This window comes from Notolepis coatsorum (genome assembly GCF_963971535.1).
Source record: "Notolepis coatsorum genome assembly, chromosome: 5".
Lineage (NCBI taxonomy): Eukaryota > Metazoa > Chordata > Actinopteri > Aulopiformes > Paralepididae > Notolepis > Notolepis coatsorum.
In genome coordinates, this window is record NC_140169.1 from 82,229,279 (window position 1) to 82,249,290 (window position 20,012).

At 43.3% G+C, this 20,012-nt stretch overlaps 1 protein-coding gene across 4 annotated transcripts in view; it reads right to left on the bottom strand.

Annotated features, from left to right (window-relative positions):
• ptk2bb (protein tyrosine kinase 2 beta, b) overlaps nt 1-20,012 on the bottom strand; it is a 167,025-nt gene that overhangs the window by 29,069 nt on the left and 117,944 nt on the right. For 2 of the 4 annotated variants that reach the window (XM_084315123.1, XM_084315122.1), the window contains exons 19-27: nt 18,240-18,340; nt 17,575-17,664; nt 11,684-11,888; nt 8,424-8,535; nt 4,915-4,974; nt 4,687-4,812; nt 3,728-3,883; nt 3,416-3,451; nt 1,685-1,709 (exon numbers count right to left, since the gene is read on the bottom strand). In XM_084315123.1, coding sequence (XP_084171249.1) covers nt 1,685-1,709; nt 3,416-3,451; nt 3,728-3,883; nt 4,687-4,812; nt 4,915-4,974; nt 8,424-8,535; nt 11,684-11,888; nt 17,575-17,664; nt 18,240-18,340 — 911 coding nt within the window. Of the gene's footprint in view, nt 1-1,684; nt 1,710-3,415; nt 3,884-4,686; nt 4,813-4,914; nt 4,975-8,423; nt 8,536-11,683; nt 11,889-17,574; nt 17,665-18,239; nt 18,341-20,012 lie in introns of all 4 variants that reach the window. The other 2 variants (XM_084315121.1, XM_084315120.1) reach the window with 1 other exon arrangement.

Consider the following 20,012-nt stretch of genomic DNA (forward strand, 5'->3'; position numbering starts at 1 on the left):
CTATTACAGTATTACACTATTACACACTATTACACTATTACACACTATTACACTATTACACAAAATGTGCACATTTTAGTTTTTCATTTTAGGTATTTTGTGGTACTTTGTGGTATATTTCCAGGCACTTTGGGGTATTTTGGGGTACTTTGAGGTATTTTGGGGTATACTTTGGAGTATTTTGGGGTACTTTGGGGTATTTTGGGGTACACTTTGGGGTATTTTGGGGTACTTTGGGGGTATTTTGGGGTACTTTGAGGTATTTTGGGGTATACTTTGGGGTATTTTGGGGTACTTTGGGGTATTTTCTGGTACTTTGGGGTATACTTTGGGGTATTTTGGGGTATCTTCTGGTATTTTCTGGTACTTTGGGGTATACTTTGGGGTAATAGTTTGGGGTATTTTCTGGTATTTTGGGGTATACTTTGGGGTACTTTGGGGTATTTTGGGGTATTTTATGGTACTTTGGGGTATTTTGGGGTACTTTGGGGTATTTTGGGGTATACTTTGGGGTATACTTTGGGGTATGTTGGGGTATACTTTGGGGTATGTTGGGGTACTTTAGGGTATTTTCTGGTACTTTGGGGTGATTAGTAGGACCCGAACTGGGTACAGGGAATAGGGCCCTGGTCAGTCTGAGATATTTTGAATGAGCAAAAGGCTTTCTATAAAGATTTAAATATATAACCTGTAATGCTGTCAAACAGTGACCTCTTGGCAAAAGAGCCCTGCTTGGTGTTGTGCTTTGTTTGTAAATTTTTGTTTTGGTCTGCCAGTTGGAGATCAATAACTTATATTATACTGTGAATTTCTCTAGCTCTCTCTTGGCAGAGCTGGAGGTGTGACCAGCAGTAGCAAGCCCTCCCCCTAGACCCACTGACATCCAATCAGTAGCAAGCCCTCCCCCTAGACCCACTGACATCCAATCCAGAGCTGGAGGTGTGGCCAGCAGTAGCAAGCCCTCCCCCTATACCCACTGCCATCCAATCCACACATCAGACAAAAACAAAAACAAAACATGTAAACAAAGCACAGTACAAAGTTGTCATATTTTTGCCTAGAGGTTGCAGTACATTATTTTACAGATGTATTTTACAGATACATTACAAATTCTACCTTTAAAACACTTCATCATAATGGCAGTATGGAAAATGACAGCAATATCAGCCTTCACTCCATCATTGAGGACCAATGGGAAGGTTTGTTATGATCAAAGATGGAAATAGCGCCATTTTCTTTTTTAATCGATGATCATATTTTATTGAAGTATCGAGTAATTATTTATGCCCATGAGGAATAGAAAATGAATGGATTTCCATGTTTCACCCCAGTGGGCACTTTAAATAATCTCATATGACACTTTAAATAATCTCATATGGCACTTTAAATAATCTCAGAGGGCACTTTAAATAATCTCATATGGCACTTTAAATAATCTCAGAGGGCACTTTAAATAATCTCATATGGCACTTTAAATAATCTCAGAGGGCACTTTAAATAATCTCATAGGGCACTTTAAATAATCTCAGAGGGCACTTTAAATAATCTCATATGGCACTTTAAATAATCTCATATGGCACTTTAAATAATCTCAGAGGGCACTTTAAATAATCTCATAGGGCACTTTAAATAATCCCAGAGGGCACTTTAAATCATCTCAGTGGGCACTTTCAATGACACTTACCATGTTCACTCTCATGTTTAGGAGACTGTAAAAAGAAAGGGGAAACCAAAATTAATATATTGTCACATGACTATCTTGGTAAACAACAACATCATAGTGTTAGCAGCAACAAACATCAAAATAGCTAACCCTTCATGTTAGGGATGGATTCAAATAATACATTATTCAACACACATATAACACAGATTGCTGATTATTATAAACAATAAATGGATATTACCAAGCCCTATTTAGTGGCCAGATCACATGACCATATACAAAATATATGTATCTAATATACCGTTAGCCTCATACGATAATAAAAAATTTAAAAAAATAGAAAATGTTTTGCCAAATTGAGATTTATGCCTAACTGTAATCTCCTCACACTGCTGCATCGCCCTGGCTTAGTGCCTATGTCCTCAGCCAATCAGAACGCTTGTTGAGTAAAAAAAAATCCCCATCTGCCTAACTCACTCGTGTGACTTGTGCATTTTAACGTTACATACACAGATGGCGATCGCATGACTAAAGGCCTCTACATGCTACAGCAACTTCAAAGCAACTTCAACACAACATCAGCGCGATTTCAACGCGCTTGTTTTAGAGGGTCTTGTAGACTGTGTTGCGAGGACGTTGCGTACCTGTCTCAAATCTAATCTAAACAACCGTTGCGTTGATATTGCGTAGCAGTGATTGGTTGGTAGTGAATGGGGGCGGGGCTGTCATATAATAATATTGGTCCCGCAGCGAGGAATACCATCAGCCATTGTTGTAGCCAGCCAGCTAGCGTTGAACTTGATGCTATTCAATGCTCTATCATACCCAACTAACGTTAATGCCATTCAGAATTTATTAACATAGCTACAACAACACACAGTAACGTTAATATAATTACATGCATCATTGTTTACAATGAACGGACGGTGGGGCAGTTCAAAAGGACTGGACACGGACAAGTTGTTAAACAGCAATCAATTAATTTAATATAACAGGTAGTTCGAGCTGCATTTTCGTGCCTACAACCACAGCCACAGGGATATATCCAGCTTTGACGAGCTCTCTCTCCTCCTGCCGATTAAATTCAGCAGCTCTTCCTCGACCTCGAGTGCCTGTAGCTGCCAGCTAACGTTAAAACTAACCTAAAGTTACACAAGCAGAATACATCACAAATACTTACGGTCGGGGCATTTCAAAATAAAAGAGTGACGTCTAAAAGCACCGGAAATACGTTTATTTTGTACATTATCTAACGTTAACACGAACCTAAACTAACTTTAGTTAAACTAACTTTGCGTGTCGATGTTGCAGAAGCATAAAGGCAGAGTGTCTACAACACCGTTGCTTTGTCGATGTTGTGGTGCAGTTGCTTTGAAGTTGCTGTAGCATGTAGAGGCCTTAAGGCAAGTATAACAACTGCCTTAGTGTATGACATGTATGTATGTACGAGGTAATGTAAAAATGCCTAAATTACGACATATTTAGTTTAAAAGTCACCTTATTTTGTTACGCAATGGTTGTTGTGTTTTTTTTATTTTTGCAAACTTGTTGATACACCTTGTGGAACTTATTTTCAAAATATAAATTAAAAACTTGTAAACATTTACTGGAAAATGTGTTTTTTCTTCTCTTCCAAAAATCTTGAAAAATTACTTAAGGCAATTGTCGTATGAGGCTAACATACATCCTAGGCACACATTTTCAGTTTGGGAGGCCGACGCCACAGACAAAACACACAGGGAGCCACCTTACCGCTGGGTCTGCGAATCCCTCGGGAGCCATGGGATCCTGCAAAGGAACGGGCAGGTTCACTTTATAGAATAGGGACATGGTGGAGCCCCGCTTGAGACCGGCGCCCACGGGCACATTCAACTCAACACTAGCCGGGTGGTGGCGGGAGAGCGCCAGCGAGTCGACGCGCCTCAGCGACACCCTAGTGTCCCGTGCCGCTGCGCCGCCGCCGGGGGGCACATTGAACTCAAGCGCGGCGGGGGGACGATAGTGAGACGGCAGGCTAGTACAGAGGGGGTTGATAAACGCTAGTGAAGTTCTGTTTGTCCCCACCAGGAGTCGCTCCTCTTTCTCCAGCCACTTCTCGTCCTCCGCCATCTGCTGCTTCTGGTGGCGCAGCGTGTCCTGCATGCGGTGTCGCTCCGCCTGCCACAGGCGCTGGGCGTCCTCCCTGCTGCTGGGCTGCTCCACGCGCGGGAACTCGCCCTCCTGGTGGGAGGAGCCACGCGCAGGGAAAGGTGAGCACCGACAGAATACATAATGCATGGTAGAGAGTGGGCTTGAGTTGTGGTGGTTTGTTAGACCAGCGGTTCTCAAACTAGGCGCATTGGCAAGTACATTTCTTTTATAATCAATTATGTATTATTATTTTGAATTTTTTTTGCAACATATTTTGGCTAAATATGCCTCGTTTCATAAATGTGTATTGATAACATAGTTTCTAGTAAATATGCATGATCAAGTTCAACAACGTGTGCTTTTATTTCACGTTGAAATTACGCGATATATTAAGTGTGTTTTGTCGCCAAAAAATTTTTCTAAATAAAATGGGGTCATGGTATAAAAAAGTTTGAGAACCCCTGGTTTAGACGTTAGCTGGAGAGCTGCCACTCTTGTTCATTATGCTACATTGTAGGAGGAGGTGGTATGAATAAAAACACCAATAATAAAATGAATAAAACACACACAGCCACACACACGCACACATGAACATGCACACACCCACACATACATACACACAAACATATAACATACTGACAGACAGACAGCCAGACAGACAGACAGACAGACAGACAGACAGACAGACAGACAGACAGACAGACAGACAGACAGACAGACAGACAGACAGACAGACAGATAGACAGATAGACAGGCAGGCAGGCAGGCAGGCAGGCAGGCAGGCAGGCAGACAGACAGGCAGGCAGGCAGGCAGGCAGGCAGGCAGGCAGACAGACAGAGACACATAAACACACTGAAAAAAATGCAGAGATGCCTGAAACAGTTGTTCGTACCCCCATGCTGCGACGTCGAGGAGACATCAGCCTTGGGACCATCAGGCTGCTCCTAGAGTCAACGGGAGACTGGTAATCACATGGGCTGGCGAGGTCTGGAGAGCTGGCACACAGCGCCTCGTTCAGCTTGAGGGACAGATACACACAGACCTTTCAGATGCAGCGCTTTGTGACGAGAAGACTAAGCCAAGCTTGATTACTTTGTAAAAGACAACGTGGGTTCAGTACCTGAATGTGCAGACCGATGCTGAGTGTGTTTCCAAACCGTCCCGGTTTCATTCTTGAAGGCTGGAGTAATAGTGGGCAAAAGACATTTAAAGAGCGAGTTCAGAATTTTTTATATTATGTCCATGCTCATCGATGATGTTGATTGGTAGATTTATTTGTGGTAGAATTCTTTGTGGTAGAATTCTTTGTGGTAGAATTCTTTGAGGTAGATTTCTTTGTGGTAGATTTCTTTGTGGTAGATTTCTTTGTGGTAGAATTATTTGTTGTAGAATTATTTGTGGTAGATTTCTTTGTGTAGATTTCTTTGTGGTAGATTTCTTTATGTAGATTTCTTTGTGTAGATTTCTTTGTGGTAGATTTCTTTATGTAGATTTCTTTGTGTAGATTTCTTTGTGTAGATTTCTTTACAATACATGATGTGCTTCATACTATCCACATTGATTCTTAAATCAAAAGCACACGGCGGGCGAGCGGCGTCGCCTGGCGATGCAATCGGCTGTCGCTCAGCGATAATCGCTTAGCACCCCACACCAGACCCGACCATTCAGGTCCATTAACCGGTCCGTGGCCGTCAGATAGACTCATTGGTTGCGCGTAATGTAGGATAGACCGGTCTATCAGTCTATCCTACATTACGCTTGTGACGGAGACGGACTTTCGGAACCTTCATTTGGGAGCAATAAATAATACGTTTAATAATAAGTAAGACAACGGATAAGTTTAATGAATTCCATATAAATTGATAGTTTATTATGGAGCTACCACACCTTGAAGTGCCGGTCCGTAAAAATAATGCCAACATTAAACCGGTCCGTGGCCATCAGATAGACTTATTGGTTGCGCATAATGTAGGATGTAGGATAGACCGGTCTATCGAGAGATAGAGATAGACCGGTCTATCGAGAGAGATAGACCGGTCTATAGAGAGAGAGAGAGAGAGAGAGAGAGAGAGAGCACAACTCATTGACTGCCTTAAATTGCACACACATCCCATCTCCAACTAATGTTATTTATTTAAATTGTTCCTGTTAATTAATAATTAACATAAGTAGCATGGTAATAATACGTAGGTTATTGATCAATGAATGTATTGATAAATTAATTTATATTACAAATTATACACCAGTATAAGTCATGTCATTTCCTCATTGTCCTTGCTGTGTCACATGCCGTCGCCTAACAAAATGGGATTGAGGCGATATTTGGCCAGGCGACAGAAGTTGCTGCACGATCGTCGCTCGAAAATCTCCTGCCGTGTGGGTTGTCTCATTCATAATAATGGAAGTGATACAATTCTGTCAGTCGCCTCGCTTAAAAAATCGGTCGCCTGGCAAAAATTGCCCGCCGTGTGCGTTGGACTTTAGTCGGCCACAAAACTAATGTACAGTTAATGGGGCCACTGTTAAACGCACCGTAAACATACTCGAAAACTACTGCATGCTTCTTTGCTTGTGGAGTAAGCTTCAGTGTTTATCTCAGGGCCTGTACAGACTAGAGCAGTTGACTTTACATTAGTGTTGTGGCTAACTAGCCAGAGCTGCAGGTGTCCAGTATGAAGGACAGCATGGGTCGGGCTGAGGAAGGACTCTACCAATCAACATCATTTGTAAATAGGAAATAGGGCTAGGGGTCTAAAAATCTCAATTTACCTTTTCGACCCGATTAAAATATGTATAAAGAAGCATTAATTGAATGTAGTACACTGCAAAAATATCCATTTTAATTATTTTAATCTTGAGTTGAGTCTTGTAAAATCGAATTTTCTTGTAAACAAGCCTAATGGGGTAAGATTGTTTCCCTTGTTATGACAATACATTTGTCTCAAGCACTTCCTCAAAACGTTCATTTTGTTTAGTTTTATTCTATTTCTACGGCGGTGCACTTTTGCCTCACAGCGAGAAGGCCCTGGGTGCAAACCTCAGCAGGGTGCAGTGTTGCGTGGGTTTCCTCCCACACCAAGACATGCATGCGATAGGTTTCCTGCCGTTTCCCTTGACCAAGGTAGTGTTGACTCATTTACTTTAATTTAATAAAGGCTTAACTTATTTTAAGACAAAATCCTGCTGCTCACCCATAACTGCATACACGGACACGCACCCCTCTACCTTCAGGAACTCATCACTCCACAATCCTCCACCCACACCCTCATATCTGCAGGTAGCCTGCTCCTTCAGGTCCCCAATACCCGGCTCTGCACCATGGGTGACCGAGTCTTCTGCACGGCTGCACCACGCCTGTGGAACAGCCTCCCCATCCAGCTGAGCGCACCACAGAGCCTGGACTCTTTTAAAGCCTGAAAACCTTCTTATTTAATTTTTGATTGCTAGCTATTTCTTGTGATTAAATATTTTTCTTGTGCTGTTTTTTTCTTTTCTTTTTCTGTTCATACTATGTTTTTAACTATTTTTTTTAAAATTTTAATTCTGTATTTTATTTTATTATTATGAATAATTATTAAAAAAAAATTACTATGTTTTAACCGTGTAGCACTTTGGGATCCGAATGAACAAAAAGTGGACTACAAATACGATTTATTATTATTATTATTATTATTAATATTAAGACTACCGTATTTCATGGTTAACATACTTTTCAAGATATTGTTAGATCCTGATCAAACTGGCCAGTATCACGTCTTCGTCTGTTTGGCTCTCCATCCAATTCCTCTGCGTTGTGTCATTTTAATGGTCCTGACGTCTCCGATACCGGTTGATAAGATCCTTATCTCTCCCCGTTAGTACAATCCGCAAACCATAATAATTCTCCACCTCCGTAAGAATTCGACACTTCGACAACGTGAAATACCTTACAAGGAAAAGCGTGGTTTTATTTGATAAACAGAAACCTCAGCTCAGATGTTAACAGATTGTATTGTCCTTGAAGAGTCTATTCTAATGATCTTTCGGTGTGTTCTATTGTCCCTTTGCTGTTATGTCCAATAGTGGTCAGGCCTGGTCGTTAGCCTGAACCCTCCTCGTGTTAGCCGAAGCTAATGATGATGTGGCATTCTTCCTCCCCCCCCCCCCCTCTCTCAGTCCTAGTCAGATTGTAGTCTGCCCTTAGCCGCTCTTGGTCTGCCTTACACCCGGAACCACTGTTCGACTTATAGATCTTTGTCGTAGCAACGACGGCCCCGCCTTCTGGTTGTCATGCGACGTGCTGATAACCTTTCACACATTAAAATGCAGTTTTCTACTGTTTCATTAAGATGAACCCCTCCCCCTCGCTCTCGCTATCAGTTTGTTCTTACAAGGAATTCAAAACATTCTCTCGCTGGCAGTGTGCCTCACAACAATCACCCTGCTCTACTGAACCACCGTCTCCTGCTTCCATGCACATTTCAATCTCCCCGTTTTAGCTGTGGTCACCTCCCCCCCAATCTATACATCACATACATTGAAAAAGCACCCCAAATCCTTCAATATGGTATTTGAATAAGAGATCTTTGCAGTGTATTCTCTTAACGTACTGTCTATGTTGTCTGGGTGGGTGAGGAGACTTGGTCCTACCTTGGGTGGAGGTTCGTTGAAGTTGAACTTGGTGTTGTCCAAGTACTTGGTGGAGCGTGCTCTGTCCCTCTGTCTCTCCACCTCCTGCTCCTTCTCCATCTTGTGGACGTCACTGTGACGTCAAACAATGCTTTATATTTTTGTGCTTCTCAACCTAGGTTTTTGTGCCTTGAGACATGGAATGTGGAAAAAGGGGGGGGGGGTTCCTGAAGCATTTCACTGCCTCTGTACAGTATGTGTATAATGTGTATGTGACTAATTAACTTTGACTTGAATAGATCAATTACTCAATGAATGGATAGTCTTTCAGTTGACAAAATGTCCATGACATTATTTTTAATATGACAAAAAAAAAGTTCTTCAATCTCCCGATAGTGAGATACACTATCAGCACAGATTACCAGAATGAATGAATGAATGACCTTTATTTATATAGCACCCTTCACAGCACGAATGCACAGGGTGCTTTACACTACAGCTTAATATAAAAACACAATAAAAACAAAATCAGAAATAAATGACAACAACAACAAACAGCAGTTAACTCTTTCAGTGCCACTCACGATATTTCTCTGGTTTTTTTATAGGTGGTTGCGTGCCACTCACGAGATTTCTCTGAATTATTATTATTTTTATTTTTTTGCGATCTGAAAAATGATTGCATCACCCGAGCCTACCCGAGTATAGCCGAGCTGCGCCGGTGATCACTGTGGAAAAAAGCGCCACCCTGTCGTCTCCCAGATGACATAAGTGATTTTGGAATGGACTCAATGAAAATGAATGGGGAAAAAAATCCGGTACTCCACATTTTCCAGTTCACTGATCCAGCCGGGGTTACCACAGTTCATTCTGGAGCCTCAGATCCCCGCGGATCATGGAGATCTACAGTGTCGCGTTGGATCCATACACGTATCGATTTTTTCGAATGGTGATCAGGAATTGGAATATACCAGTTGGATACCATCTGATGTCAGGTAAGGACTCTATGTTATCAGTGGTAGGATAATCGGAGTAAGTTTGATGAAGTTATAAGCTGTTTTGTGAAATGTCTTCTTTCGGTTTCACTGTAAAAGTCTGTGAGGAAATCAACGGAGTGATTATCAGTGCGCGGCCGTAATGTGCTTGCGTGCACGTATAATATTGATCATCTAGCGTTTATTTGAAAACGATTCATAAAAAGGCCGACGAATATCAACGTTGTGGAATATTCCACTAAAAGACGATTTTCATAGAATGCTCCAGAATGAGCTGTTTTTTATATCAAAACGGGGGCTTTTCTAACTGCTCTGAAACGGAAACGACGCGATAAAAAAACAATCTGCCTTCACAGCACTGACTGGAAAATAGTCTTTGATAATGCGATGGGCAGATTAGACACATAGCCATAATTTAAAACATAGATTAGGCGATATTAACGTTAACATTGGCGCCGATGGTGGCATTCAAGCGGTAAAACGGAAAACCAGGCGTGGCACTGAAAGAGTTAAAAACAGTGAAACCAGATAGAAAAAGTAGAATAAAAGAATTTGGATAAAATCATGAGTCACTAATTAAAACAAAAACTATAGAACAGTGAGGACAAGAACAAAAAGTGCATATGCATGACCAAAAGCCTGTCTGAACAAATGTTTTTAATTGTTTTTTAAAAGAGTTCTCAGAGGGGGCAATTCGCAGGTCCAGGGGGAGAGCATTCCAGAGCCTTGGTGCTGTCACCTGGAAGGCTCGATCACCCCTTGTTTTAAGCCTGGACCTGGGGACCACCAGGAGGTGCTGATCGGCAGATCTGAGTGAGCGGGTGTTGGTGTAGGGATGGATGAGTTCAGTGATGTAGATGGGGGCCTGACCGTGAAGTGCTCTGAAAGTGAAAGTGAGGACTTTGAAGTGAATTCTATAGTGTACCGGGAGCCAGTGCAGGGATACCAGAATGGGAGTGATGTGGCATGATTTTTTTGACCTTGTGTGTAGCCTGGCTGCAGCATTTTGGACCATTTGTAATTTATCTGTGGATGATTTGGTGAGACAGGTGAAAAGTGAGTTGCAGTAGTCAAGCCTAGAGGAAATAAAAGCATGCACGGACAGTTCTAGTTCAGAGTGAGATATGATGGTGCGTAGTAGAACATTACCACAGATTACCAGAACATTACTACAGATTACCAGAACATTACTACTAGCCCCAGAGGACAAACAACACTGTTTGGTGTGTGAGCTACAGATGAAAGTGATAATGAGGTAAAAAGAAAATGTACTGTCTTGCCTACAAGGACCAAAGGGATTTTAGTCCAATGTTTTGATTGATTGAATGAACATTTTATTTAACAGATTGCAGAATGGGTACAATACAGTACGGCTCAATACACACAATTGTTAAGGGGATGCAGACCAGAGAAAGACTTTCGTCTTGTTTACATCAGGGTCCCCCATTTTCAATTCATAATGAATTGTAAGTAAGGGTGCAATTAGCACCGTGCAATCCATTCTTTGTGGATCTAGCCCCAGGTATGTTCATCGTGTTCAACTTTTGCTGACACATCATTTTGCATCACATTTGATCAGAGTTTTTTGCAACATGTGTTTTAGTGAGACAGAGATGTGTTTAGAGTTATGAGAAAAGGGGATTGAGTTTTGTGAATTGTGTCTACAGGGGGAAATGTGTTTATGGTTTTGGGAAATGGAGGCTAGTTTTATTAAATGTGTTTAGGGAACTGGTCATTTGGTTTAGAGTATTGTGTGTTGTGTTTTAGCAATTGTGAAAAACTGTATTTTCCAAGCTCGGGAGAGAAGTGAGAGTTTTATACTTTTAAGACTAAGATGTATACGATTTTGTCATTTCTGTGCGCATGACACGAAAATAAAAGAATCAATTAGGGATGCTCGATATTGGCTTTTTTACCGATACCGATATTGTCCAACTCTTAATTTCCGATACCGATACCCCCCCCCCCCCCCCCCCCCCCCCCCAAAAAAACGGAATAATTTCAGGTAATTAACATTACATATCTCTTGTCGTGGAATTAACACAACATTATGCATACTTTTGACAATAAATAAAATCAGAATATGTTCTTACTTGCCTGCCTGGGTAAATAAAGGTTAAATAAATGTTAAAAAAATAAATAATAATAATAATAATTTGAAAACCGGTACCGATATTTTTCGATATCACATTTTAATGCCAATATCGGCCGATAATATCGGTAGGCCGATAATATCGGACATCCCTAGAATCAATCAATCAATCAATCAATCAATCAATCATCTACCTGATCTTGAGCACCAGCTCGGTGAAGATGGGTCTCTCCCGGGGGTCGTAGGACCAGCAGCGGGTCATGAGGGAGTAGAGGGCGGGGGGGCACCCCTCTGGTTTGGGCAGCCTGATGCCCTGCTCCAGCTGGTTGATCACATCTCTGTTCTCCAGCCAGAAGAACGGCTGCTGCCCGCAACTCAGGATCTCCCACACACACACCGCTGAGGAGGGACACGCACACAACTCAGGATCTCCCACACACACACCGCTGAGGAGGGACACGCACACAACTCAGGATCTCCCACACACACATCGCTGAGGAGGGACACGCACACAACTCAGGATCTCCCACACACACACCGCTGAGGAGGGACACGCACACAACTGAGGATCTCCCACACACACACCGCTGAGGAGGGACACGCACACAACTCAGGATCTCCCACACACACACCGCTGAGGAGGGACACGCACACAACTCAGGATCTCCCACACACACACCGCTGAGGAGGGACACGCACACAACTCAGGATCTCCCACACACACACCGCTGAGGAGGGACACGCACACAACTCAGGATCTCCCACACACACACCGCTGAGGAGGGACACGCACACAACTCAGGATCTCCCACACACACACAGCTGAGGAGGGACACGCACACAACTCAGGTCTCAGGATCTCCCACACACACACCGCTGAGGAGGGACACGCACACAACTCAGGATCTCCCACACACACACCGCTGAGGAGGGACACGCACACAACTGAGGATCTCCCACACACACACCGCTGAGGAGGGACACGCACACAACTGAGGATCTCCCACACACACACCGCTGAGGAGGGACACGCACACAACTCAGGATCTCACACACACACACCGCTGAGGAGGGACACGCACACAACTCAGGATCTCCCACACACACACAGCTGAGGAGAGACACACACACAACCATCAACACAATACACACACACACACACAGCTGAGGAGAAACACACACACAGCCATCAACACAATACACACACACACTGCTGAGGAGAAACACACACACAGCCATCAACACAATACACACACACACTGCTGAGGAGAAACACACACACAACCATCAACACAATACACACACACACTGCTGAGGAGAAACACACACACAACCATCAACACAATACACACACACACACAGCTGAGGAGAAACACACACACAGCCATCAACACAATACACACACACACTGCTGAGGAGAAACACACACACAGCCATCAACACAATACACACACACACACAGCTGAGGAGAAACACACACACAACCATCAACACAATACACACACACACACACAGCTGAGGAGAAACACACACACAGCCATCAACACAATACACACACACACTGCTGAGGAGAAACACACACACAACCATCAACACAATACACACGCACACACCGCTGAGGAGAAACACACACACAACTCAGGATCTCCCACACACACAGCTGAGGAGAGACACACACACAGCCATCAACACAATACACACAGCTGAGGAGAGACACACACACAACCATCAACACACACACAGCTGAGGAGAGACACACACACAACCATCAACACACACACACAGCTGAGGAGAGACACACACACAACCATCAACACACACACACAGCTGAGGAGAGACACACACACAACCATCAACACACACACACAGCTGAGGAGAGACACACACACAACCATCAACACAATACACATCATGTGTAGGGTTGGGCACCGAGAACCGGTTCTAATAGGAACCGGTTCCTAACTTCCGGTTCTGTGTTGGCCACCAGCTCTATGCATCAACTGGAGCTGGCACTGGACCTATGGGGGGTAAAACACACCCCCACAACCAGTGAGCCCATTTTTGTCGAGGCCACTGGTGAAATATAATTTCAGGAAAAGCCCTGTTGGTAATAATGAGAAGTGGCTACTTTCCTTATCTGGGGTGGAGTAATGAAATTTCTCTAGCTGATTTATTGGCTACACCACTTTGGGGGGAGTGGGGGCAATAAGAGGGGTCAACGTTCACGGTGGGGCCTTTCCGGAGATTGTGAAATGTGCTGAGATAGATCAAGAGGAAAGAAGGGGTCAACAGAAATGGGATGAAGTTTGAAAACTTGACTGTAAGAGTGACTGAAGGGACAGAGTCCAGAGGAACGACAAGAAAAGCTGAGAGGATGCAAACTGGAAAATATGTATAGATGAAGTAATTAGGGCTGCGTGATTTGGTGAAAGAGTACTATAGAAATGGATAATAAATAAAAGGTGTCATGGGTCTACTTGCTTGGTTATCAAGGGAAATGCAGAGATTACTGTTTATTTTTCAACTCAAACATACATGCAATTTTTATTAGTGCTGTCAGGCGATTACAAAAATGTATCTAATTAATTACAGGATTTGTAATTAATTAATCGAATTAATCGCATTTTAATCGCATAACCATTTTATGCCTGATATTCTATATTCTATAATCATATTTCAAATTGCATGTGTCCGGATGGCAGAATTCAGTACTGTATCTACAAAACCTTCTGTTTAATCATCTTCCATCTATTAATTTTCAGGTCTGGTCAATTTGAGCATGGTGTTATTCACAGTCAAAGATATAAAAAAAAAATGTATTGATATTCTCATTTGGTTCATTACAATTTACTCAAAATAAAATTTTCATTCAATCAATCACCACACAGATTGATTGATTGAATGAAAATGTTATCAACAGATTGCAGAATGGGTACAATACTGGGTACAATACAGTACGGCTCAATGTTAAGGGGATGCAGACCAGAGAAAGACTTTCTTCTTGTTTACATCAGGGTCCCCCATTTTCAATTCATAATGAATTGTAAGTAGGCTAAGGGTGCAACTTGCACCGTGCAATACATTCTTTGTGGATCTAGCCCACAGTATTTCTGACACTGGGAATACATTCCCTGAGATTCATAGATGTCCCTAGAATCAGATACCAAGAACATGCAAATGGACCATATTAAAAAAAAATCTGTAAATGTGTAATCTACATTCTTATGGAATTAATCAGATACAAAAATAAATAAAAATTGTAATTAATTTAGAGTTAATTTTCATAACGCGATAATTTGCTGTGTAATTAATTAATCTAATTAACGCGATAAACTGACAGCCCTAATTTTTATATAAACAAAATAGGACTGTCAATGTTAACACGTACATTTTCTCTATTCATTTTACAATCTTAACAATGTATCACGTTGATACGCACCACTATCTCCTATATATATATATAATAGTTAGAAACCTGGATGTGAATATCATGAATAGGGCATAGACTTTTGTGGAGCCAGAAAATCTTTCTCTAAGCTCTTACAATTCTTCTAATTCTGGTTCAGACCGGTTGGTAATACAAGGATATAAACATTATGGCTGTGTGCAAATTTCAGCTCCAGATTTTAAATCCAGGTGATGCCACACATTTTGAGGCTTCTCTCTCTGATTTCTCTCCCTGCCTGGGGCGCAGGACTAACATGCGTATGAATTCTCATTCTGGTGCATGAATCCAAAAGTGAAACAAACTGCAAACAGGCTTAACCTCTTGTACGTCTTCTGGAACCTCTGGAAACAATTCTCAGTATTTGTTCAAAAAATATATATTGTTACTGGTCACCCAAACATGCTTTACCTCAGGTATTTTAGTTATATTGTGTGTAATAAAAATCAATATATTGTACCATTTCTTTGACAATGTATTTGATTGCTTTCATTTATTTTTTTCTTCTTTTTTGCCTTTTCTCCCATCCCCCAATTTAGTCATTATGACAATTCCCTCCTGGGCATTGTGCTGCCTTACTGTCGGTCTGGGGAGGGTGTAGACTACCACATGCCTCCTCTGTTGGTCTGGGGAGGGTGCAGACTACCATATGCCTCCTCTGTTGGTCTGGGGAGGGTGTAGACTACCACATGCCTCCTCTGTCAGTCTGGGGAGGGTGCAGACTACCACATGCCTCCTCTGTCAGTCTGGGGAGGGTGCAGACTACCACATGCCTCCTCTGTTGGTCTGGGGAGGGTGCAGACTACCACATGCCTCCTCTGTTGGTCTGGGGAGGGTGCAGACTACCATATGCCTCCTCTGTTGGTCTGGGGAGGGTGTAGACTACCACTTGCCTCCTCTGTCAGTCTGGGGAGGGTGTAGACTACCACATGCCTCCTCTGTCAGTCTGGGGAGGGTGTAGACTACCACATGCCTAATCTGTCAGTCTGGGGAGGGTGTAGACTACCACATGCCTCCTCTGTCAGTCTGGGGAGGGTGTAGACTACCACATGCCTAATCTGTTGGTCTGGGGAGGGTGTAGACTACCACATGCCTAATCTGTTGGTCTGGGGAGAGTGTAGACTACCACATGCCTAATCTGTTGGTCTGGGGAGGGTGTAGACTACCACATGCCTCCTCTGTCAGTCTGGGGAGGGTGTAGACTACCACATGCCTCCTCTGTCAGTCTGGGGAGGGTGTAGACTACCACATGCCTAATCTGTTGGTCTGGGGAGAGTGTAGACTACCACATGCCTAATCTGTTGGTCTGGGGAGGGTGTAGACTACCACATGCCTAATCTGTTGGTCTGAGGAGGGTGTAGACTACCACATGCCTCCTCTGTCTGTCTGGGGAGGGTGTAGACTACCACATGCCTCCTCTGTCAGTCTGGGGAGGGTGTAGACTACCACATGCCTAATCTGTTGGTCTGAGGAGGGTGTAGACTACCACATGCCTAATCTGTCAGTCTGGGGAGGGTGTAGACTACCACATGCCTAATCTGTTGGTCTGAGGAGGGTGTAGACTACCACATGCCTCCTCTGTCTGTCTGGGGAGGGTGTAGACTACCACATGCCTAATCTGTTGGTCTGAGGAGGGTGTAGACTACCACATGCCTCCTCTGTTGGTCTGGGGAGGGTGCAGACTACCATATGCCTCCTCTGTTGGTCTGGGGAGGGTGTAGACTACCACATGCCTCCTCTGTCAGTCTGGGGAGGGTGTAGACTACCACATGCCTAATCTGTTGGTCTGGGGAGGGTGTAGACTACCACATGCCTCCTCTGTTGGTCTGGGGAGGGTGTAGACTACCACATGCCTAATCTGTTGGTCTGGGGAGGGTGTAGACTACCACATGCCTAATCCGTTGGTCTGGGGAGGGTGTAGACTACCACATGCCTAATCTGTTGGTCTGGGGAGGGTGTAGACTACCACATGCCTCCTCTGTTGGTCTGGGGAGGGTGTAGACTACCACATGCCTAATCTGTTGGTCTGGGGAGGGTGTAGACTACCACATGCCTAATCTGTTGGTCTGGGGAGGGTGTAGACTACCACATGCCTAATCTGTTGGTCTGGGGAGGGTGTAGACTACCACATGCCTCCTCTGTCAGTCTGGGGAGGGTGTAGACTACCACATGCCTAATCTGTCAGTCTGGGGAGGGTGTAGACTACCACATGCCTAATCTGTCAGTCTGGGGAGGGTGTAGACTACCACATGCCTAATCTGTTGGTCTGAGGAGGGTGTAGACTACCACATGCCTCCTCCGATACATGTGGAGTCGCCAGCCGCATCTTTTCACCTGACAGTTCAGGAGTTTCACTGGGAGAGAGTAACGTGCATGGAGGTTCACACCCAGATCCCCTCCCTGCCGACCCGTAGGAGTCGCTACTGAAACAACCAGGACTCATACCACCCACCCGAGGACACTGACAATAAGTGTTTGTAGGAATGACTGACCAAGCCGGAGCTACTGTACCACCTCCAGGAATTCAACCTGGGTATGTGGTAGGCGAACGCTTAGACCTCTACCCTACCCCAGACGCACCCTTCATTGCCTGTTTCAATGCCTGTTTCCAAGCATAATATGAATGAATTAGAAACTCACCAAACATCCAGACATCACTAGCTGAGGTGAAGCGTCTGAAGTTGATGGATTCGGGAGCCATCCATTTGATTGGCAACCGGGTAACAGATGCTGTGAAGAAAGAGAGATGCCAAAAAAAAGTTTGTCAATGTTTAGCTCAACATTTCTCCCTCTCTTTACATAGAAGATAATCAGGCAGATTTATAAAACACAAGCATATTACTCTACACATATATTTTGGGGTGCTATTTTTATTGCCACCTGTGTGTGCAGTGCACATATTCCATAAGGAGGCAGCCCTCTTACAGATGATGGATTTAATACCTCATACCTCTTGGGGTAGCAGCAGAGAATTTGACATTCAACAAACAGGGACAAGGACTTTCCATTAATATGGAAATCAATGGTTGAGTGAAAGCAAAAACACAAAAAATCTGGAAATCTGTCAGACTTTGTTCTACTTCTTTACACATACTGTATCTCTGCTAAGCAATTTTGTGCAAACGAGTATAGATGCATTATTTATTTGGTTTGGAAATATCCACACAAACAAGAGATCTATGCCATGAAGTTCAGGTACAGGAAGTAAAAAAAAAAACGTGCGCAGCATATAAGGTGAACAGAAACTAAAATGTGGTGCTCGATCTGGTAAACAGTGACCTGGCAGCTAGTGCCAAAATGTGTACCTTTGTAGTACTCTTCATCCTCTATGTATCTGGACAGACCAAAGTCACCCAACTTCACACAGTCTGGACTGGCGACCAGCACGTTCCGCACCGCAATGTCTCTGTCACACAACAACAACAATAACAACAACACAACAGTAGGAATGTTATTAACTCAATGGCTGCCAACAACGAGTATACTCGTTATAGCCCGCCAATCGTTGGACGCCAACAACGAGTATACTCGTTATTATGATCGTTATTTCTTTTATTCACTATTTCCATTCATAATTCATCCTGGAAGGCTGTGGTACTGTGTGGCAATGTGTCTGAGATCGCAAAGGTCCAATACCGCCACCTGGTGGTATGCGGCCGATGTCGCACTTACTTTCTGAAGGAAGTATCTGGCTGTGCGTCATTGAAAGTCATCCGGGCGGAGTTTTCTTGTAACGTGGATCAAGATATTCACCCGATCGCATTGAATCGCCTTCGGGACGCCAGATTCATTATGCTGTGGGGGGTTATGGCGTGGGGCAAATGGACATACGATCTAGCAGATGGCAATCAAATAATTGGAATATTCTTTTTGGTGTCTCATCGGCCACAGGTATGAGCAATTTAACGTCAATTTCAGCTTGGTTGTCCATTGTTTTCATAGCCATCGCCCTGATCAGCGTATGCTGTTGTACTAACGAATGCCGTTATTGACAATCAATTCATCAGAAACGACCCCCCCCCCCTTCATGCATGCATGATGGAACATAATATACCGATCATATGCATTTACATTTTTTATTGTAGCGTGTATAGGGACGAAATGCCAATGGATTAAGTATAATATGCGTCGCAGGCTATTACTAGCCTCCCAGGAATTACCCTAGACCACTCTAAAACCATACTTATATTCACCACGGTATAAAACGAGAATGTATGGATGGAAAAAATATTCCTTTTTCACATCTTGAACGATAGATACTTGATGTCAAATGGGCCATAGTATTGCATATAGCTATAATATTTAAATAGTTATAGCCCTGCAAACAAGGTGAGCGACCGTTTACAGCGCTGGCGGTAGCTGCTACAGGATGAGGCTAATGCATGGCGGTCAATGAGTTAACCAACAGTAGAACTAGTAAGGAGAGGGTAGGGGTGGACGGTATGGTCTAAAATGTATATCACGGTATAATTTGAAGCATAGACGGTAACGGTATATATCACGGTATCATCGTTTTTGATATTTTTTTTATTTTATATAATTTTTATTTTTTATTTTTTTATAAAATATATATATTATATAATTAGACTTGTACTTGTATTATCTGCGAGACATCGCCACCACGCAACAAGCTCCACTGTCTGTGTGTACTCTAGTAGCCTCCAGCTACGGCCAGGATTCTCCGGAGCTGCACCTGGACCTATACTCGAGTAGCCTCGAGCAGAGCTACGGCCAGGATTCTCCGGCGCTGCACCTGGACCCTATTGTATTGGTATAACGTTAGCAAGCCCTCAGCTCGAATACGCATCGAATCAGTGTTATAAGACATTGATATCACGAGCTATCTGTAGCTACTGCTAGCCGTATATATAACGTTAATACAACGCCTCAGTGAATTATTTAGTTCAATGGGACATTTCGTTTTGAACGGTGAACTAACTTGCGTTAACGTGAGCTAACAGGTAGCACACACGTCTCTACTAGACTTTGTGGAGCATTTGTTGATGTCAGGAGCTATCGGTAGCTGGCCGACTAGATACCGTTCGGTTAGACAATGCCTCATCATGTATTAAACTAAA